Source organism: Plectropomus leopardus, chromosome 4 (genome assembly GCF_026936395.1).
Source record: "Plectropomus leopardus strain MGB_pleo_1.0 chromosome 4, ASM2693639v1, whole genome shotgun sequence".
Classification (NCBI taxonomy): domain Eukaryota; kingdom Metazoa; phylum Chordata; class Actinopteri; order Perciformes; family Serranidae; genus Plectropomus; species Plectropomus leopardus.
The window spans coordinates 21,101,828-21,124,021 of NC_142179.1; the positions used below are offsets into that span (position 1 = coordinate 21,101,828).

At 39.5% G+C, this 22,194-nt stretch overlaps 1 protein-coding gene across 5 annotated transcripts in view; it reads right to left on the minus strand.

Annotated features, from left to right (window-relative positions):
- Window positions 1-22,137, minus strand: part of acacb (acetyl-CoA carboxylase beta) — a 29,174-nt gene extending 7,037 nt beyond the window's left edge. Inside the window, exons 1-37 of one of the 5 annotated variants that reach the window (XM_042488529.2) lie at window positions 21,875-22,137; window positions 18,852-19,419; window positions 14,846-14,978; window positions 12,773-12,911; window positions 12,472-12,581; window positions 12,289-12,370; window positions 12,103-12,201; window positions 10,992-11,101; window positions 10,759-10,869; window positions 10,118-10,327; window positions 9,851-10,021; window positions 9,598-9,759; window positions 9,339-9,502; window positions 8,810-8,960; window positions 8,077-8,180; window positions 7,904-7,985; window positions 7,676-7,821; window positions 7,441-7,591; window positions 6,962-7,096; window positions 5,826-5,972; window positions 5,559-5,747; window positions 5,350-5,450; window positions 5,175-5,263; window positions 4,956-5,080; window positions 4,745-4,858; window positions 4,107-4,220; window positions 3,928-4,017; window positions 3,723-3,841; window positions 3,179-3,202; window positions 2,479-2,619; window positions 2,267-2,366; window positions 2,056-2,163; window positions 1,903-1,959; window positions 1,242-1,283; window positions 913-1,128; window positions 572-727; window positions 276-479 (exon numbers count right to left, since the gene is read on the minus strand). In XM_042488529.2, the coding sequence (XP_042344463.2) occupies window positions 276-479; window positions 572-727; window positions 913-1,128; window positions 1,242-1,283; window positions 1,903-1,959; window positions 2,056-2,163; window positions 2,267-2,366; window positions 2,479-2,619; window positions 3,179-3,202; window positions 3,723-3,841; window positions 3,928-4,017; window positions 4,107-4,220; window positions 4,745-4,858; window positions 4,956-5,080; window positions 5,175-5,263; window positions 5,350-5,450; window positions 5,559-5,747; window positions 5,826-5,972; window positions 6,962-7,096; window positions 7,441-7,591; window positions 7,676-7,821; window positions 7,904-7,985; window positions 8,077-8,180; window positions 8,810-8,960; window positions 9,339-9,502; window positions 9,598-9,759; window positions 9,851-10,021; window positions 10,118-10,327; window positions 10,759-10,869; window positions 10,992-11,101; window positions 12,103-12,201; window positions 12,289-12,370; window positions 12,472-12,581; window positions 12,773-12,911; window positions 14,846-14,978; window positions 18,852-19,399 (4,944 nt within the window). In that variant the 5' untranslated portion in view covers window positions 19,400-19,419; window positions 21,875-22,137. Of the gene's footprint in view, window positions 1-275; window positions 480-571; window positions 728-912; window positions 1,129-1,241; window positions 1,284-1,902; window positions 1,960-2,055; window positions 2,164-2,266; window positions 2,367-2,478; window positions 2,620-3,178; window positions 3,203-3,722; window positions 3,842-3,927; window positions 4,018-4,106; window positions 4,221-4,744; window positions 4,859-4,955; window positions 5,081-5,174; window positions 5,264-5,349; window positions 5,451-5,558; window positions 5,748-5,825; window positions 5,973-6,961; window positions 7,097-7,440; window positions 7,592-7,675; window positions 7,822-7,903; window positions 7,986-8,076; window positions 8,181-8,809; window positions 8,961-9,338; window positions 9,503-9,597; window positions 9,760-9,850; window positions 10,022-10,117; window positions 10,328-10,758; window positions 10,870-10,991; window positions 11,102-12,102; window positions 12,202-12,288; window positions 12,371-12,471; window positions 12,582-12,772; window positions 12,912-14,845; window positions 14,979-17,046; window positions 17,214-17,764; window positions 17,875-18,191; window positions 18,497-18,851; window positions 19,420-21,874 lie in introns of those variants that run through there. The other 4 variants (XM_042488531.2, XM_042488534.2, XM_042488532.2 and 1 more) reach the window with 4 other exon arrangements.
- Window positions 22,138-22,194: the final 57 nt, after the last annotated feature.

Genomic DNA, 22,194 nt, shown 5'->3' on the forward strand with positions numbered 1-22,194 from the left:
TTTACAATATTTGGACTTGGGGGAGTTTATTAAGTAATCAAAAGGCTGAAGACCAAGTCAAGTACCAAGTGATTTTTGATTTTGTCAAGTTGAGACTAAAGTCATCAAATTTGTGACTTGAACCTGGCTAAAGTTTAGAAATTAGTGATTTATCTGACCGTGAAATAACAACCATAAAACAACCACACAGAACAAATCCATTGCCATAGACAACATCTTTTGGTTCTGATTTCATTTCATAAAATGCTTGAAGGGCCTCGGTCCCCTGTCCTCACCTGTCCTGAACTTGGGTTGGTGACCTCCTTGTACAAGCTAATGTCCAGGTAATAGCCAGACTCATTAGTGAGAAACAGGCGGACAGGAATGGCGTTGCCAGTTGGTGTCAGGCGGATGTTGATCTTCAACTCAGCCTGCAAGACCCGCAGCTTCCAAAGACGACTGCCGTAGCGCATCACCATAGAGCGTACAGACTCCTCTATCTGATGTTCCAAAGAAGACGACGAGGATGTTAAAAAGACCACTGAGAAATAAAACTAGTATATTTGGTAGCGTGTTTGTGCTGGACACTGACTTTAGAGGGGTCCATGATGACAGTGGGGACGAAGTTGAGGAAGATGTGGTTACAATCTGTGCGGACACATGTGTTACTGAAGGCAACCTCCAACTCATCCATGGCCTCTAACAGAAGACGCTCTCCCTCATTTTGAAGGTATTCAAAGGAGGCTTCCTGGTTGTGTATAAAGAGAGATTTAATCCCCAAAACAACGTTCTGACTATTAAAAACATTTTATATTTAATAGAGCAATTAGCTTTTTATCTTGGGGAAACAGACAGTCTAAAAATACAGAACTATTGATGTCTATTTATTTTTTGAAGAATCAATAAGTTGTACTTTCCAGACGCTCCACTTACCTTTGTAATGAGATCTGAGTGGCGGATAATAGCTCTTATGAAGAAGCGGTGGTCTGTGACTTCAGCCCCATCCTGCACACGAGCCGCACCGAGGTACAGGTGCATCTTGTGGTTGGCACAGGGAACGGCTGTCAGGTCAAAGTTCCTCATGCGGTTTAGCTCCAGCTGAAATGCTAAAGCCGGCTCCAGATTACGGTAAATACGATCCTCCTGGAACTGAGGGGAGGCACAGATTGGAGAGGTATCACATCAGCTCACTAACTAACTGCAATCAGATTACAATTTACTAAAATGAAAGGACATATGAAGTTCTGTTGAGAAAAACTCACCCCATCTCTGGCTCGGAAAGTGAAGAACTTGGGGAATTCTCTCTGTTGAAATTACAAAATAATAACAATCAGATACCAAGCAGGTGCATTTTCAGAGTAAATGTGTACTTGTCATAAGCATTTTCTACTGGCAGCTTTACTGAAAAAACATTAGTGTGGCCACCGTAAGGCAACAACTATGTAATATTTTAGCGTAGAAAAGTATGAACTGCCACGCTGTGCTGCGTTACCTCTTTGACTGGAATTTAAAAAAATATGGTTCACAAGAGAGGAAAGCTATGCAAGAAACAATGTTAACTGCATTTTTACGTTGAGTTCAAATGCTGAGTTATAAATGCAATGGAGGAAACACAATATATAGAACATCAAACAAATATTTTTAATATTAACATTAGCTACTTGTTACCTCTTTACACAATTTAATGACTTAGTTGCCAATTTTAGCACAGTAAAGACTAAGTAGTGTGTCTATGATCTGCTGTTCACAGAAAAAAATGGCCCAAGTTGATCAAACATTGTGAAAGATAAGAACTATTTATGGCCATATCCAGTACAAAAAAATTAATATGTAAATATTAATATTTGGATATTCAACATATATGAATATACTCAAATGATACAGTGGACCCAATGTTGTGTACTGAGACTGATGTTGAATTACCTTCTGTACGATCAAAAATGTGATTCTCCTGATTCCATACTCAAAGAGGACAGCTCTCTGTAAACAACAACACCGTTTTCAATTCACTATTAGAAAACTGAAACAATATCTCACATTCATTAGAATCAGTCATGTGTTAAGAAGACAGGCGACCTTTGACTGTGCAAAGGCAGTGAAGGCTGTGACCAAGGCGTCGTCATCTTCTGTGTCTGCTGTTTTTATCGACACGTTAATGATGTGGATTGGGTTCTCCCTTGTGTTCTGTAGAGGATGGAGGAGAAATTGGTGGCTGTGACAAAAAAAACCCCCAAAAACAGTTTTTTTTTATTGATAAGCCAGGGACTCTTACACCCACAGCCCTTACCTTGAAGCTCTCCTCCTCATAGAGACTGGAGCAGGAGTCTGAGAAAGGGGCGCACTCCAGGAGTAGTTCCGCAAAGCTGGTCAGGACTTCATCAAAATTCCTGCAAAAGAAATAGGGACACATCAAAATGCAATAATTTATTTTTTACTTTGATCTACGTATCTTTGCCATATATAAGGAAAAAGGACAATTATAATCGTGTTAAAAGTGACCTTCTGAAATCGTCAAAACACTGGAAAGCCACCATGGCTCCCATGCGCTGGCAGGGTGGAGAGAAGGCTCCCTCCAGGCAGAGCTCACTGCTCGGCCGCCTCATTTTAAAGTGACCTGATCCGCTCATCGGCACAGGTATCCTGGAAAGACACACACGCACAGACAGTGACAAGGACACAGAAGCACTAAATAACATCGAAAGGTTTGCTTTTGCAGAACACACTTCAAAGCCAAGAGTACAAATATTCTGCAAAGAGCAATTAAAGCAAGTCTGGATGTTTTCAATTATTTGACAAACGCAAGTATGATCACCTTCATATCCAATTAGAATTATACAGAATTGACAGGTAGATTTCATTTACTGGATTGAAAGTGATTATGAATTGTTGTTATCAAGAGTAATTGTTACTATAATTGATCGAGAGTTTTAAATCAGAGAATACAGGCTCCCCATTCTGTAGCATTCAGGAAAAATCTCAGGCTTGAAGTTTTTAAGAGGAACACGGAATAAATAATGTACCTCTCAAAAAGCTCAATATCGCTTTACAGATTTAGAGAAGCAAACATTTGGAGAAGTTCGGCTGTTTCTGTTTTTCACAGGAGAGAAGGAAAGACGCAACACAGTGCATTCTGCATGCGTTGCTGTGAGACATGCACATGAGCAGCTGGTTCGGCTCGCTGGGAGGAGCTTTACTCTACCTGTTCAGAGTAGGGTTGCTCCCTCTGAAATCAGATGATTGACAGGTGAATATCAGCAGTGGATGATCAAACTCGACCTCAAGGTGTTATGATTAGATCAAAGACGCTGTGCACAGTCATATTAATGTCAAAATGGGTAAAAGCATTCGGCATTCAGTGTTAGCGTTAAGCGCTTACAGAAGCAGCTTAGAGGCTCTCCACCTGCACTACTAGGTGAAGGACTATTTTATTGATTTAGTTTTATTGATCTAACAGGTAAATGTCATTAAAAAAAGACTGGTGATGGCTGAAGGACAGTTAAAGAATGTTTTGTGGAGCCTGGATTCATATATTTGGAACCATAAAAGGGGAATTTTGCTAAAAAAGTTTGTTTATTTTGTTTGATGAAATCCTGCTCAGACAGTGGAAGACAAGACTACAGCCTCTGATGCTGTGTTGATGCAACATCTGTCCAGTTTTGAAAGAGGCACTGATTCGCCAGTAATTCCAGCAACAGTGTTTTATTTCAAGAGTCTTTTCAGCGTAGTTTAGTGCAGCGTGTTACCTGTTGGGATGTGATGATGGCAGCATGAACTGGAAGTCGACAGCGCACGTTCCATCCTGCAGCTGATGATGCTGGATGCTATTTAGCTCGTAGGCGATGTAAGCTCTGCGCACATATACCTGAAAGTCATGACAGAACGAGTGATTATCACGAATGAAGAAATAGAAAATGCGTAACAAAGAAGTTGTGAATCCACTGACTGTACCTCCAAAGCAGCCATGCAGACAACTTGATTGGAGTGATAGAAGAAATTGGGCAAAACATCAAAAATGGAGGTTTCAGAGAGAATCAGTTTCTGTGCCAAAGAAAAAATAATAACATTCATTTTATATTCCAGCGGATATAAAAATGATAATTACAATGAAGTTTCTCCACACGACCAACCTTCAAGTTTTCTGGACAAAACTGGTGGCCGTACATGTCGATGGCTGACAGGAAGATGGACTCCACCTGGTTGTGTCTCAGTTCGTATGACGGTAAATGGGAGGCAATCAAGACCTAAAACATATTTGCAAATCTAATATCAAATCTATAAAGCTGGAATAACCTGCTTGTAAAACTCAGTGTATAATTTCTGATCTTTTTCATCTGTGAAACAGGTATAGGGGGAAAAAAAGCTTTTTCAAGTTTAAAAAAACAGTTTTGCAAGGATTGTTTTTATTTAAAAAAAAAAAAAATTCATCATCTGTAAGAAAAGGTGAAGTTTTGGCAGGTGATTTTGTTTTTGGTCAGAATAGTTTTCATTTTTTTAAGTGTTTGTTGTAATGTTTTTTAGCCCTTTTTCACAGAATTTAGAAAGATTTTTTCTTTTTGGCAAAAGCTTTTTTTCAGTTGTTATTCTGTCATGAACGCAGGAGACAAAACCATTTAGATCAGACTTTTTTTTCTCACTTGTTTTCAGGGCTTCTGTACAATACTGAGGGTCTCAAAAATATCACTTGAACCCAATTTGAGGCATCGTTCCTGCCAGATTACCTGATTAAACAGTGTGGTCAGAACAGACAGGCAGCCTTAGATGTTACCTGTCTGGCTCTCAAAGCCACCTTGGAGTTCTCCATCTTGCTCAGCTGCGTGAGCTCGTTCAGGATGGCCATCAGCTCGTCTGCTAATGTGGGGTCCCTTCCACACAGTTGGTCCTACGTAGTTTAAACAACATGTATTTCACTAAAACATGGTGTTGGAGGATTGTTTCACTCGTGTGTGTGTGTGTGTTGAGGTTGATGAAGGCCTTACTATGAGCATTGTGACGAGGATGTTCTTCTTGGAGACCTGCGCATGAGAGAAGATGTACTCCAGCACAGGACTCATGTCGGGTTTGTGCTGCTCTCTCAAGTTGATGACACACTTGTCATAGTGAGCTGTACATGACAACACGAGTAAAATAGTGTTAGCTGTGACAAATAAAACACAGCTTTTATTGAAACTGTCTCATCTGGAGTTAGTGTAAGTCACCTTGCTGAAACTGCATCTCTACTTGCAAGTAACGCTTTAGCAGATCGAGAACCACAGACTTCATGTAGCCACGGATTCCACTGCGGTACCTGGACCAGACATATTCAGACATGAGTCCATCAGTGTGATAATATCATATGTTATGTTTTACTGCAGTACAACTTGCCAAACTGACCTCTGTACCAGCTGAACAATACTCTGAGTGTTCATGAAGAAAACCTCTCGGTCAGCTTTCCTCTGCAGGGTTGCTGCATGGCTGTCTAGAATATTTGCAATCTGTAATAAACAAAGAGAAACACTGTGAGATCGGCAACAGTGAGTTTTTTTATATATAAAAGAACTTTAACAACTGAAACCAGCAACACGTCACTGTGCATCTCTGACCCTTTGGCTGGGGAACTGGCAGAGGACAGAGGTGATGTTGCTTGCGTACTGGGCCATGACTTTACGGATATCTTTTTCCACGCTGGGAGGAACGCGGCTTGCCACGCTCGTCATGATCTCCTGGAGTTCCAACAGTGGCAGCGAGGGGTCCCTTAAGGTTTTCATCAGGGTAGCCACCCACTGTTTCAGCTGCAGACATGAACATGCACACATAATTAATAAAACAGATGATATCATTTAAGACTTCAAAGAAGGCCTGTTGTGTACCTTGCTGCTGAAGAAGGGCTCTTCAAGGCAGTAGCCGTCCATGACTTTAAACAAGTTTTCGAGCACACAGTGAAACACCTGGTGAAGCTTTTCTCCAACAGTGGGCAGTGGCTGCTGGGGTGGCAGTATTGCCGTGTTGAGCTCCACCTGCGACAGGAGGTGAAAGTAGGAAAGAACAGATTAAAAATTCAAACATGGGACACAGAAAAGTATCATTTGTTCACCAAGCATAACCTAAAGGTACAGTTCATCTCAAAATCACCAATATACATTTTTGTTACTTATAAACCTAAAATATTTTGGTGTGTGTTGCCAAGTGTAAAAGATATTAGTCTTCTTAATATAATTGAACTAGATGGCACTCGGCTTGTGCACCAAAAAAAGTTACGTTTCAAAAACTCAACAGTAATGTCTCTTTCAATTAATCAAGATCTGTTTACTCAGGATAATCCACAGACCTTGTTGCGAGCAGTTTCATGTAGGAACTATTTTCTTTCAACCGAATTACACTCACCAAACTGGCAGCACTGAGCTAGGACGCCATTCATTTTTACATCTCGCACTGTCACAAGCACAAGCCTCTCGCTGAGTAGATGCACACTTCCTTCGCGTGGTGATACGGTAGGTGGGTGTGGTTCAGAAAAAAAAAAAAAGTTCCTATGTGAAACTGACCACGATAACATCTGTGGATTATCCTATGTAAACAGGTCTTGATTAACTGAAAGAGACATCGGTGTTGAGTTTTTCAAATGTATTTTTTAAGCACTTTGAGCACCACAAACTGAGTCCCATCAAGCTCCATTATATCGTAGAGAAGGCAGACATCTCTACAGCCAATATCTCTAACACTCTGCAACTCACACCAAAACAATTTAGGTAGATAAATATCCCTACAGGTAAGAGGAAATATGTCTATTTTTGATTTGTGGGTGTAGTGTCCGCTTTACTATCATTGCCATTGCCAACCATTTTGATGAGTACATTTTGACAAACTCAGACCAAAACTAATTTGACACTTTTTAGCAAAAAACTGAACATTAGAGTAATGTTATAAAGTAGCATAAAATATATGGTACAATTAAGAGAACAACTTATGGACAATACTGTATGTAAGTTGTTATTTTTCATTAATTTACCGGATGTATACTGCTGGGATCATCCAGGTTTATATGTGCCATCACACAGCCGGGCACCAGAACGGCTCCAGGTCTCTTAACAAAGTGGACACAACCAGACTGGTGCACGCTCAGCGTCATCACCATCTTCATCACCTGAAACCACAGCAAAAACAGCCAGTCAATCTCAACTTTTTTTGTCCCGGGGGGGGGGTTGTCTTACAGCCTGGTAAAACTCATAGAACACAGATATGAATACAGGTGACAAAGGAAAGTATGGCATCACTAAAACCATTATCACCATCAGCCGCCAGTGGTTCAATAAGAAACAAATCATCAGCTGGGTCATTGTGAGCACTTAACAGTTTGGTGGCCTGAAAAATAAAGGACTTATTCAGCCTGTCAGACCTGGCACACGAGATGGACACCTGCTGTCAGAAGCAGCGATCTTTAAAAACACTAAAAGACACAGCATGTCTCATAGAATCTGTCACATTTACCTCAATCTCTGCAAAGATCTCTCCTGCACAAACGTGGCCCCCATCATTGACCAGGTACTGAAGAAGTTTACCCGCAGAGGGCGACCTCAGCACTGTAGGATCCTTTTCCTTCTCAAATACACACGTCTTGTTGCCAACAGTGATGCGGTAGCTGTGGGAATAAAATAAATTCAGAAAAGAAATAGTAAAACAATAAAGCAGATGGATCCAGATCTACAGACTGAAGAGCTCTTGCCTGTCCACCTCCTCCTTCATGTAGGTGGTGTGGCTGCTGCCATCGTAGGACAGCAGGAGGCCACCGTCGCTCAGCCTGTGGACGTCTATCTCGATGTTGGAGCCGTTCATCATGATGACGTAAGTAGTTGGGGATTGGCGAGCGACCTGCGGGCAGCACAAGTGATCATTTATTGAATAAAAAGTTAACAGTTACACAGGGAACATGTGAAGGGAATAAAGCATATACCTTGAGGCAAAACTTGACTCCTTCGTAAATTAAGTCCACACTGACAGAGTTAAGCAGACTGGCTGCAGGAAGTACTTGGCCTCTGAAGGTGTAGTGGTTGTCAAAAGTCAAATATATAAGCACAGAGTAAGAACTGTAGAAAGACAATAATTAAAAATAATGTGTATACTGACCTCTCCAGTGAATGTAGGTAGTCAGACATGCTCTTTTGGAAGCTGGCGTCAGCAACATGCAAAGCCCCACACACAATACCCAGCATGGTGTCTGGTCGCTCCGCCTGCAGAAAAAAGAAATAAAATCATGTGTCATAGTTACCAAAATGATTAATTATCAGTATTATTGCAATACTGTTAGAATGTGCAGAAAATGTTCAAAAAGTACTGATACACTGAAATCGTTTCGGCAAGTTTTACACTAAAAAACACAAATAAATTTCAATCAAAAGTTAACTGATGAAGTTGAAATGAGCTTTCGGTGTCAATGGTCAAAATTAAACCTTAATTAAAAAAATGAAATCAAATCAAAGGGTTGGAGAATGGTGAAAACTCTAATATCTCATGAAAACAAATAAAATGTGCATAAACACGTAAAATTGGGCCATATGTTTGTGCATCTAGGAGACTTTTTTTCTTTGGTTGTTGCTGGACAGTATTAAGCATGAGTTTTTCAAAACGCTGTAATAAACTTGGTTTTAATGATAATTAAAATTTAAAATGGTAGTACTATTCCTCGGTACAGTAGTACAATCCCTGGGGGAATTTTCCCAGTTGTTCATGAAAACGGTAACTGTTTCACCTACAGCAGAACAAGCATGGGCCTTCATGAAACAAAGAAACTACACACAAATTCAGTGACCGTGTTTCGAGTCGTGAAACGATTGATGGCACAAAGTCCTCGGTCTCCTACCTGCACTTTCTCTGCAATGAGATGGTCCAGCCAGCCGGTGTCAATGTCATTATTTCTGAAGCTTTCCGTCTCCAGCAACTTAATGAGGTATTCGACTGTGGTCCTGAAGTCACCTCTGATGTTCAGCTCCTTCATAGCCACCACCATGTTCCTGAAGCACGGGCAAATACGACACGTGGTTTACACACGCATCCTACGAGATTGAGATTTTTTTAATATTTCAACTTCATATTAGAGATGTTCCGATTACAATACCTAAACTTACATATCATGATTCACCCAATACCGTTGTACAGTCGTATAGTGCTAACCACTGCTTTAGTTAAAAAAAATACACAAACATCTTCAAAAATTGTATTATATTATTAGCAAGTTACTACTGTTTTCCACATTTTTATTACATTATTTACAACATTAGGGTAGATACTGCATTACAGGCTGTTGCCTCACAAAAGGAAACCTAAGGGATATTAATTGTTAAAGATCAGATATAACTTCATAAGACAAAAAAAGAAAAAAAGAGGCTTACGAAATGGCTTCCTCACGGTTCTCGCCCCAGGAGAAACAGTGTCCAAACTGTGAATCTGCAAATTCATGCAGGCCACCAGTTGCTGCCACACTAAAATAACCCCAGACGTTTTTACTGCTGCGGAAGTTCAGCTCCTGCACGGTGCCAGAACTCGGCTTGAACCCCTGACAGAGAGCACAAAGACAGCTCGTCAGTGGTGCAAATGAAAAGGACATAACAACACGGCGGGGTTTTGAATTTTGATGAAATCAAGTTCTACCTCATCGGGGTTCTCACTGGTGATCCGGACAGCTATGACATGCCCTCTTGGACTTGGCATGCACTCTGGAGACTCAAAGTTAATGATGCTGTCGCCCCATGGAGATTCTCCATAAAGTAAGCGGATGTCCTTAATTCTATGAAGGGGGATGCCCATCGCAATCTATCAGAAATGAAACACTAAGTTAAAATGGAATGGGTGACTGTAGTCTCATCTGCATTTTGTTCCTGTGGTATAATTCTTCTTCTTTTACCTGAAGCTGGGCAGCTGGCAGATTTACATCTGCGATCATCTCTGTACAAGGATGTTCCACCTGCAGACGAGGATTCAGCTCCAGGAAATGGAAACTCCCATCCTCGGAGAAGAGATATTCCACAGTACCTGCACTCACATAGCCCACCATCTTTGCCAGTCGTACAGCATACTGGACAAGAAGGAGGAGACAAAACGTCAGGTCTCAACACGAGAAGATGAGTTAAAAAGGGAGGGAAAATAAACACATGCAAGGATGAGAACTGACCCGCTCCATTTGCTCAAATGTTGAGGGAGCAGCAATGGTGGCAGGAGCCTCCTCTATGATCTTCTGGTGCCTTCTCTGGATGGAGCAGTCTCGTCCAAACAGAGAGATGGCGTTTCCGTATTCATCAGCCAGTATCTGAACCTCAAGGTGTCTCGCATGCTGAGCCAGCTGCATGATGAAGATAGGCGAGCCGGGTACCTCCGACTGAACCTGCACTCAAAACACAAACATTTTAAACTGTAAGAATTACAAATAACACTATGTATAGTGGGGTTTAAATAATATGGAAATAAACCATTAAAGGAATACTTCACCCTCTAAATGATCATTGGTATATGAATTACTCATTGCTTGTTATGTTACATTTGTGAAGAAAAATTTGTTTTTCCTTCATCGTAAACAAAGAACCCGAAAACTGAGAGAATCCTTGATGAATTAAAGAGGGGGCACATTTAACAACAGCTTAACTATATTAAAGCAGCTGTTTGCAAACTCCCACATAACTCATTAAGTATAATCCGGCTCTTATTTATAAAGTCATGTACTCAGCACTTCCTGAACAGACAGCTCTTTCTGATGGGGAACTGAGTAATTGAGACAAACGATCATTACTTTAAGCTGTAAAATGTAATAACACAAACCTGTCTAAAGAGACTTGGAAAATCCTCAGAGCTTTCTACTTTCCGGATACCCTTTCCACCTCCACCCTCGGAGGCCTTGATGACAACCGGATAACCAATTTTCTCAGCGCCCTGCAAAGAAACACCAAATAAAAAAAAAAACTTAGCAAAAGATACTTGCTGAATAGGAATCATTTGGGGGAAACAAGTAGCAAATGTGAAGATATTATTATGACTTTGCTAAATATGCTTACTGCCAGCCCATCGTCAACGTCGAGAACACAGCCCTTTGTGTAGATCTCTGAGGGAACACTGATAACGTTTCCCAGAACTTGATCGTCCTCATCCGAGCCCACTCTGAGACCTGGAGCACCAACAGGTGCATAAATATTAACTTCAAAATTAACCACATGACAGAGCCTGTGTTACTGTACATTAATGCTGTCTTGAATATAATTTTTGGGGGATCTGGAGTTTTTATAGTAATTAATAGTTCTGAACATGACTCGGGAAAGACTCGAATGGCTGAGATGGACGGCATACTGCTGCAACACGTGTCTTTTGGTTTAATCAAAGGAGATACATTTTTAAGGATAATGTTAATTTACAGTTTTGTTTTTTTGGTGTGCTTTATTCATGTTTGTAATCTCGAGGGTTGTGCTTTAATGAGGTCCAATGGATGCGCTTTTTGTGACATAATAAGAGCGTGTGACATTTTTTCTTATCGTTTAAATTTAAGACCTTCATCCATGCTCATAATAACAGGCTGCTAGTCAATTCAGAGTATGTGCATACATTATTGAGATTAAATTTGTCCTCTGCATTTAACCCATTCTATACATTAACACACACACACAAACAGAAAATGAATATCCAAATCCCAAAACTGAGAGGCAAATTTTATTTTGCCTTTTTATTTCTTTTATTTGTTTGTATCTATTTCACCTTCTTAATTCATGTTCTCTTTTATTTCCTTTCATTTGTGGGTTTTAGTGATTTTATTGTTTCTGTTGTTGTTACTTTTGGTCTATTTCTTTGTATATTTTTATTCTGACATTCTCCAGCTTGCATTATTTGTCCTCTGCTTCTAATTTTATGTAAACTCTACCCTGGTATCTTCTTGCTTGTGTTTAATAAGACTGTTTGGCTCTCTGTCGTTGTATCACTGTCAATGTATCCCGTTTCTGCTGTGCTTTTTTTGTCAATGCACTTTGTAAACTTTGTTTTTAAAAGGTGATATATATATATATATATATATAAAACATTGTCATAATTACCCAACAAACAAATATCTGCATAGTCAAATATCTGGGTCCAGTTCTACACATGACATGAACTGAGACAGTGTGGGGGGTGAAGCATCACCTGATCCGCTCCATGGTAACGTGGGAATGTCAGCACTCTGAGCCACGATGGAAGAAGCCACTTTGTCCCCCAGAGCCCACATGGCCTTACTGGACGGCCCTGAGAGAGAGATACGGCCAGTTAACAATGAGATCAGACAAGGGTGCGAATTAACCAAATAAAAAGGGTTTCAAACTGGATTTTCACCTAAGAATGAGATTCCTGCTTTGTCCAGCAGCTCAGGCAGTTTGGGATTTTCTGAGGCATGACCCCAACCGGCCCACACAGCCTGTCGACATTGACACACACAGACAGGTATTTATCACAACAAAGGTTTAACTCAGAGGCCTTAAAGATCGCTGCTGTTTAAATATGTGGTGAAGCATGTACCTGCACTGGGATTCTTTTGGCAATATCCACAATCAGCTCTACGTTGGCGTAATTGTTATTGTTTGGCCCACCGGGCACAGGCACATAATGGTCTGCCATTTTTATGTATTCTACAAAGTAAAGGGAGGAAAAAGAGCAACAATTAACAACTGATAAGGACTTTTTTATAATTCTTAATTCAGTAGACTTTCAGGGAATCCCTCTCTAAAGCACAGCTGGCTCACAGTTAAGACAGTTTCTAGCGTTTACTCTCACTAAGTGTTTAGTGATGGATAATAAAAAGTATGATGTTCATAATGACCTGCATTAGCTTTCAAGTCTTCAGGGGTTACCATAACAACAAAACGGATGGTCCTCTCATTGCGAAACATTTCGTAAGACCAGCGACGGATAGAACGCATACATTTGACTGCAGCTATACCATTGTTAGCAATCAGCACCTGTAACAGAAACAGAAACAACTTGTGAGGCCTTAGGAGTGACCGAAATGCTGCAATCAAAACATTTTCATTTTTTCATGCACTGGTCAATTTTAGAATTTTGGGATTCCATAAAATGTCCAAAATATACATTTAGGTGTTTATTTCTGTTCATATATCTGAGCTGAAAATGTATGAAAAAGGGCATTTTTTAATCAGATAGTGACTGATTCATAAAAAACAAAAAAGTTGTGACTGTAGGATTACAAACAGTAACTCTACATAAATGTTGGATTTTTGTGTGACTGGTGGACTCTGGCAGAAATCTGTGAGGTGATTTATTGACCAAAAATATCACAACTTAAACAGAGGAGAAGAACAAAAGTCCCGGGAAAAAAGAACAAAAAGCAGCTGAGGTAAGAAACAACTTAAAAAAAAATATCACAGCCTAACAGCAAGCAGTCACTGACAATCATTCCTCCAGTCAATGCCCAGGTGGCTTTCTATCACCCCTCCCCCACCCTAACTGGACTCCAAAAAGGGAATCAGCCTTAAACCTGATTCTAACAGATCAACATAAACATATAATTGGTAAAATATTTACAGGTGAGCCAGAATCAATTTATCCCTCTCTCTATGATGAATTACGCTCCCAAATCTTCCACCTGTCACCAGCGTCTGATCACACAGCCAGAGTTACTCAGACTGCTGAGCCCCTCCCCCTCTCTCCTCAGCCCAGGCTGCCAGCAACCAATATGATACTGGTGACCAAAGGACAAAATCATCACTATCATCAATAAAGCAGGTTTAAACAAAAAGCAAAAACAAACAAAAAACTGGCTCATGAAAGATCTATTTTAAAAGAGATTTAATGGATAAAAAGTGGAGATAAGTCTCTTAATTGATAACTTCACTGTGACTAATGAGGCACAGGTGGCCTGATGAGGCTGACAGTGACTGCTGCAGGGATCTGCAAATGTGAAAGGGTACTGAGGAAACTTTTTCACAGTGCTCAAAACTTGTGACACTTTTTTAAAATAAATAATCAGCTGTGAAAGTCTCATGGAAAGGTCTCATGGTGATATCTGTCAGTGTTTCTTCACAGGCTGTTTTCTCAAAAGTTTTCTTTTTCATACTCTGAGCCAAAAAAATCTCCACTTCAGCAGCACTTACATATGCCAACTTTCTAGTTTTATTCCAATCTATTTTCTGAAGGATTTTACTGAAGCGTGTATATATATACTGTATATATATCATTCGTAGATATATATAACATTGTATGTCTAAAAAATGACTTGGCTGGTTTTTATGTAGTGATAAAAAAGAGATTTTCAAATTTTATTCTGTAAAAACCTTTGACTCTAATATATCAACAAAAAGAACCTGGTTTTATCCAGTATTCATATTTCTGTTCTAGAAATGTATACAATGAGTGCATAAATAACTAATTCAGTAAAAGATACTTTAATAAATTTTCACATTTGTTATATATATATATATATATATATATATATATATACCAGCAGTATGTTATCCAATGGATACATTTTATATTTTAATATTTAGTCTATTGTATAGTCTATTGATATTCTGTAAATATATATCTTATGCTTACAGTGTTTGCTAAGGTTTATGTTTCTCTCTTCATATGTGTATTACTGTGTTTTTACTGCTCCTGTGCAATGCAGGATTAACCATATGCTCTAACATAAAAATTCCTAATTCAGGATTGATAAAGTGCATATATTCATCCTTGTATCTAATGCCTCGTGTTCATATTTAAACATTAGAGTTCATCACACTTGTCATACAAAAAAAATTATTTTCCTGATATAATTAATCACCTGGTGGGGAAGTATCATGATGTTTTTTAGCATAAATTTTACTCTATTCACCTGCAATGCCTCCCCTTAAAAACAGAGATTTAAAAACACAGGAGAGACGCTCATTCTTACTTTTTCGATGACGCGGTTGCCACCAAATCGGGTGACAAACTCAGCAGGAGAAGCCACGGTGAAGTCCCTCTGTAGATCCATCTTTCTGTGTTCACGTCCTTTTTTCACCAAGTGAAGACCGGACATGCTAGGCCTGCAGTGGAGAGCTCTTGGTTAGTTGCTTTTCCGATAACAAAACAAATGTCAATTATAGCAGTGTATTGTGCCCTGTGTATCAGCTGCGGCATATATTAAATAATCCAGAAAGCTGCAGGCTGCATATAATCCTTCATCATGTCAGCAGGTGAAAAAGCAACAGACACAGTGCTCCTCTACAGCCGTGGTGATAAACAGCTACGTAACAGGGTGAGTCTGTGAAGAAACCACATAACAACGACAACAACAAGGGAGCAACAGCATCAAAAATCAAAAGCCACAGTCATAGTTCAGCCTCTTTCCTCAATAAGCAAAAGCAGACTGTATGGATCAGCCCATTTATTTCTGACCTTATCTTCAAAATGACCCTTTACAACTGTTCTGATAAAACCACTCATGAAAAAAGTGCAATCTGAAAGAAAAACACAGCCACAGAAAAAAGGGGCCACAATATTGCTCCTGGTGTCCCTTTTTATCGACAGTTCACCGACAATCAGGGACAATAAAAAGGTAAATGTGTCATAAACATGATGCATTCATACAGACTGAACCTTTAGCCCAGTCAGGTGTACGAGGCTGTTTCCTTCACTTAAAGCAGCAGTAATAATAGATAAAAATCTAAAAAAATACATTCAAAATGTACCAGCCACGGTATAAGTGATTAATGTGGACATGTGTGACACTGGTGGATTTAAAACGATATAACAAAAAACCAGACGTGCACAAAATGTACAGAAATCAGAGCGAAATAGTTTCACTGTATTCTCACTGGATCCTAAGGCTTTTTTTGTTGGGCTTATATCGAGAGAAACATAACTATAGTAAAAGTGAACAAGCATTCACAGATTTCAGTTTGCTTTATGCAAAAAATGAACTGCACTTTTATGTAAAAACATCTTTTCTACTGGAAGGCTTGAAAACATCTGTTTTATCCACTAAGTAATGCTTGGCCTGTGATAAACGTACATACAAAAGGCTCAACAGCAAACATTTGAGAGGATATTTTGTTAAGGATTCAGATTTATCAGATGATCAAGTGAATGACAAAATTCAGCGGATGTCAATCTTCAATTTGCATTATCTTTTATTTAAATACTTGTCACATTTTGCATTTTTTGCTATAAATATTAACATTTTTGTATAGATTTCATTTTATTACCACATGAGGAGAATTCTTACTTTCTTTTCTCTCTCTCTTTGTTCTGTGTCAATGCAGCAATTGTATGTTATCTGTCATGTTATACGTATTTTACGGCATTGAAAATGTAAATAAAAACAGTGTGGAAAAAAATGTACCAACCAAGCTACTTTTAGTGCGAACTGGTACCAATTTATATGAGTATTCTAATAAAAACAAGAGCTTTCATTTTTCTCTTCACTCTTTATTATTTTGGTGTAGGCATGTCCAAAGTCTGGCCCAGAGGACAATCGTGGCCTACAAACCTATTTAAGACAGCCTGCAACATGTCTTCTAAAATATACTATGTGGCCCCGCAAACTAAATATTGGTTCATTAAGCAAGATCATTTTGCATTTTTTTTCCTGTTCACCTGAACATAGCAGGACTATCAAATGCCTGATTATTTGTGATTAACATTTCAAAATACAAACCTTTACTTTGAGATTACTTTAAATTATGTTGAATTTACTAATATTACTTATACTTATAAAGTGCTATTAGGTTATTTCTATATACAGCAGTAGTCAGTGATGATAATTATTCTTTAACAGTCTGAAAGTCTTTCCTTACTATTACAGTTAATAATGCATGATCACGTGCAGTGATGCTGTCTGGCTGTCAAAGTCAATGAGATCATCGAATCACAGAAAAAAAAACAGCATAAGCAGTTAAAGCAGTTTGCAGGCTCTGTGTATGTGCTGCCCGTTTACCTCTGGATATTCGACTATGGTTAACTGTTTAAAAACCTTTATAATTTAAACACCGCCATTATTTCAACTCAAAAAAACTGGGTAACATTAAGACAACAATGGACAAAGCAACGTCTCCATGTTCTTCAACACATATTTGAATAAAAAGTGCAGTAACTGTAAGTCATTTTACATACCATGATTATCAGCTGGCTCATATCTTGTTCATTCCAAAGTCTCGCTGAAATTGCACCACAAGTCTCTTCATAGAAATCTTTCCCATGTTAAGATATCTTATTGAGAAACACCTGTGTTGCATCAGTGAGTGCTGTTGTGAAGTTTGTCTGAGCTGAACTTTAAACGTAACTTATTGTTCTGTTCAGCTCAGGGAACACAGATTGCACTCTGTTGCTGAGCTGGTTTTTGATAACCTTTTCCAACTCAGTGTCAAACACTTCTGATCCACTTTTGTGATCTTTCTCCTGGACACGAGTCCCGGTTTCATTTACTTTACTGAACAAATAGTGAGTTTCTATTTACAAACAGGACTTAGGGACTGAGAGGGGTGTTACTAATTAGTATGTTGCTGTACTGCTTCACGAGGACACCGTTTTCCTGGTGTGTTTACTTCCTTCCTCTAGAGGGTACATATAATTTTTTTTTTTTAATTTCCTCATTCTTTCATGTGCCAAGACAAGCTCTGTTCAGTTACATAACAACAGTTTGGCCACACGAGTGATTCTCCCTCACAAACACGTCTGCAGAAGCTGCTACGGCATCTTTTCTACAAAGTAGTTGTGCATGTTTTCATTATTTGTGCAGCTGTGACATAAAGCATGTGATCACTCTACACTGTAAACACTGCAGCTAAAGTATCAAATTACACAGACGCATCCAGCTTTTAATAGCCCTTACCTTTGGAGATATGGGAAGAAGTTGAGACCCTGACAGTTGTTTTCCTCCATTATATGGCCTACTTTATTGTCCTTTGGTAGTGATTTTAAAAGACCAAAACAAAAAAAACCTCCACAAAAATACTTCCTCTCATGTGCCCCCTCCCTTTTTCCCTCCCACATTTGCAGCAAAATTATCAACAGATTCCCTGTGACAGATTACACGCTGCTTCTTCTTAACATACAAAGAAACAAGGCCGACACCACGACTAGAGTCCAAAGTTTTTGGGCACAAAAAGGCCGAAATCTTCATGCACACATGCACAAATAGATGTATTTTCCATTAAAGACTTTTTCAAAAGTGAATCTCTTTCTGCTGCAAGAACTATTCTCACACTGCGAGAATATGAGTCAAAGTTTGAGAGATGTTTAAGAGCAAAATCTCTTACCTTTCTCCCCTTCATGATGCTTCCCACAGTCCCACTAACACACATAGCTTTATCCGTTTGGATAAGTCAATCCAACTCTGCATGTCAAGTTGTTCATACAGCTGTGTACACCACACAACCCCTCCGACCCACGATCATATGATATGATTCATATCACATAACATCGCCGAGGTAAAAATAACCCTCTACTATGCAGACTATTACAATAAAGTTAAAAATAAATATTTTGTGGAGGATATTTAAGTATTTTTGTGTTTTGTGTTGTGACCTAGAGTCACGCCACAGTTTTCAAAGTCATTTGGTCGGCGCGCTTGTTCCAATAATAGAGCCGGGGGTGTTTGGCATGCGACAATAATACAGGTCAACTCAAAGCGGTCAGGTGATAAGACAGTTTGCAAAGCTGAAGGAGCACGTCAACAACGTAGCCACATGTTTAACCTACATATTTTGAGACAATACATCCTCTGCAAAATATTTTTGAAAAAACAAAACAAAACAAAAAAAAATAGTCTGATTTTATTCTGAGATGCTTCCATGTTTGTGTCACATGCCAGAGTTGCAGACATGCTTTTCACCTGTGTGCAGTGACGGAGTGATTAAAAAAATGCCCGACACTGGACAGCTGACATTAAATTCACTAGAATAGAAACAAGGTCTTACTTCATGCCTGAGGAGCTGGACTGTGGCGCCGCAGAGGACGCCTGCAGAGGAGAAGATCTCTGGGTGGAGCTCGGTGTTTGAGAGGCACCGCTTGGAGGTTTGGTGATCAGAGGTTCCTCGTCTGAAGAGTTGTCCTCTGATGCTCCCAGGATGAACTTTAGGCGCTCCCTCGCCTCTGGCCCTGAGCTGAGCATCGGCACTTTTGAAGGTTTCTGGGTGGTTTCTCGCAATGATGGCGTCTCTGAATTTACCTCGGAGGACGTCTGCAGAGCCTCACTGTCCGCTGATTTAACTTCAAGCCCCGCAGAGGCACCGCTGTCCTGAGGACCGTGATCCTCATTGTTTGTTGAGGTAGCAGGAACTGTTGACAGAGACTGTCCGCCTGGACGAGAGGACTGTGCAGCAGAGACGTCCTCCTTTGCTGCAGGCGGACCACAGCTGGACGGAGATTCCTCTCCTTTCACGGGCATTGCTACAGTCTTGGTATTACTCCTCCACTGTAGCAACAATATCCATAGGATTAATCCCAAAATTGCAAAGAGGAGCATTCACAGACATCCTCCTGACACTGCAAAGAGAGCAGAGTGGACATCACAGTTCACACAAGAGACGAGAGTAACACAAACATAAGCAACTTAAAAATGATATCTGTCACCCCACATAGTAATAACTGTTATGGCATTAAAATGGAGTATTGATTACAGATGTTCCTAATGACTAATTGTCCTGACATTTAAATTGAAGTTTAGAGTAGTCCACTAGTCTAAAAGTTGTTTTTTTTTTTTTTAAAGTACAATAAAGTATAAGGGTAAAAACTGTCCAAAAACAAATAGTGAGAGCCATTTTTTGCACCGTGTTATGAACATTTTACAGAATCCTACAAAATATGACAACAACTCACTGAGTAAAACTTAATAAATAATATTTACTGAAAACAATATTCTCCAGGAAAATAAGTCTTTCGGAAACTTGACTGATTATTATAACAGTTTCTACACCGAGTGAACGCAATTGCACAAAAAAACCCAAACATTTTTAGTGATCATTTTAACTGGCGAGTTAAAACGCCTTCGTAGTACTGAATGACTGATCAATCTAATACGCAATTTATCACATTATGATAAGTTTCTTTTTCAAATCTGTAAAATGTGTCACATAGTACATATGTCCGTCAAAATTCCATAACAAACCAATTTAAGGGATCCTCCACAAAATGTTTGTTTACGTGATTTCTCAAATATTGATATCGACCTCGATATGCAACATCAGTTGGTCTACAATTAAAGGTCCAGTGTGGAGGATTTAGTGGCACGCACCAGTGAGAGCAGAACTGCAGCAAGTGTTTAGGAGAACTCTACTGGCTGATGCAACAACATGAACATCTAGGGCCACTTTTTGGCAGACTCAGTGGATGAGGAGGCGCTTTGTAAACAGCTCATTCTAAGGTAACAAAAACACAATAATTCTTTTTTCAGGTAACTGTAAACGACTAAAAACATTGTTATAAATAATATATGTCATTTCTGCCAATAGATGCCCCTAATTCCCACACGCTGAACCTTCAAGAGAAATACTGCCCTTAGTCTAAACGAAATAAGTGAACTTTATGCTATGCAGCATTGCTGTCTGTGTACTATTCTGGTCTGAGGACATTTCTCCTGCAATGATCAGAGGTCAGAGGCCCTCTCAGGACAGGGGCATGCTGGGTAAGTTGAGATCAGATCCTTGGGTAGACTCAGCTCCAAAAGACAAACAGGTAGAGAGGGTTACTTTCATACCAGCTTGATGCTTTATGTCCTAAAAACCGATGAATCAAGTTTAGCTATGCAATTTAAGTGTGCCAGCAGGGCCTGGCAGGCTGCGTTTCCCAGCCAGTGTCCGATAAACAGCCTGTCTGTGACAGCTGCCGTGAGGGCCAAGAGCTTCATGTGGGGTAAAGGTCAGCAGTGAGGGAATGAATGGTGAGGAGGAGGAGGCACAAACATCCACACAAACGGATTCAACAAACATCTGAAGGCACTAAAATAAATGAATAAAAATGAAGGATACAGAATTCATGTGAAAGAGACATTTGTCCTCTGAAGCCTCTTTGACTTTGACAGAAACAAAGACCAGCTGAGCCATCAATTTGCAAATTAGTCACAATATCCAAGAGAATGTCTTCCAAAAAAAAAAAAAAAGCTTTTATGATTTTTTCATTTTTGTCATATTTTTAGATATTCAAACTCAGTTTCCTTTAAAAGCCACTAGTGCTCCCAGTACTGATAAGGGACTGTTCTTTACTAACAGACGAAGGGGGTTGCTGGGGTGTGACTTTTTTAAAATTTGATCTTGACCTTCTCCAGAGCTACAGATATTTATTCCTTGAGCCTCTGTGAGTGACTGGGGGAAATGCACGGTCCTTCCTCTACCATAATCGGGTGCTAACTATATGTTTTTTTATATTCATACCAAATGTAGGCATTTAAGCCAATGTAACAAATAAACAGCATAAGAATAACACTCAGGCTATCTACTGAAATAAACAGCAACAATAATTTCAGTTTTTACAGTTTCTGGCTATGATAAATGCTGTGATTTTTAAAGACAAAATGCAAATGAAACTCGCCGGCAGGCTTTGGGGTTCAGATGGTAATTAAAATATATACAAAATACAAGAAAGTTAGCCTATATGTCCCTTCCCTATATAGAAGTTTTTAAAAAATCCTTCCCAGTGCTTAAAAATTAGTTGACATGCCTCTCCTATTTTGCAACACCACCTTCCCCCACATAAATTACTAACAGCCCTTAATTTAAATGAAAAGTTATTTATTCTACTAAGTAATAAAACACAATGAAGGCAGTTATTGTGTGAAAAAACTCCATATATGTTGACCTCAAGCGACCCTGCAAGATAATTCACCTGCTTTTTGTGATCAATCGTGAAATCCGTTTGTGACAGTGAGGTAAACCTCGGAGTTAAATTACTAATATTAACTTTTAAAAGCGGCATTTTGTTGTAAAAACATATCATTTACACTCACCGCTGCACGTAACGGACAGCACTGCACAGTCGTTGTTGTTGTTGCTGCACCAGGCTAGCGTGTTAGCCGCTGACAGCCACACCACTGATTATTTTTCATAACTTTAGACGACTAAGAGTTGTTTTGAATAAAACTGCGTTCTTCGCCAACAAATGATCTCTATCGAGCAGTCTGCACAAAGTGAGCCGCACTGCTTTGACGGTTCAAATAATCTTCATGACAACAGCAGGAAATGTCACAGCTATCTACCACCAGTCCAGCCCCCCTACTACCGCCCAGCACCCCCTCCTCTCTGGGACGGTAAACATGTGCGGGGCGGG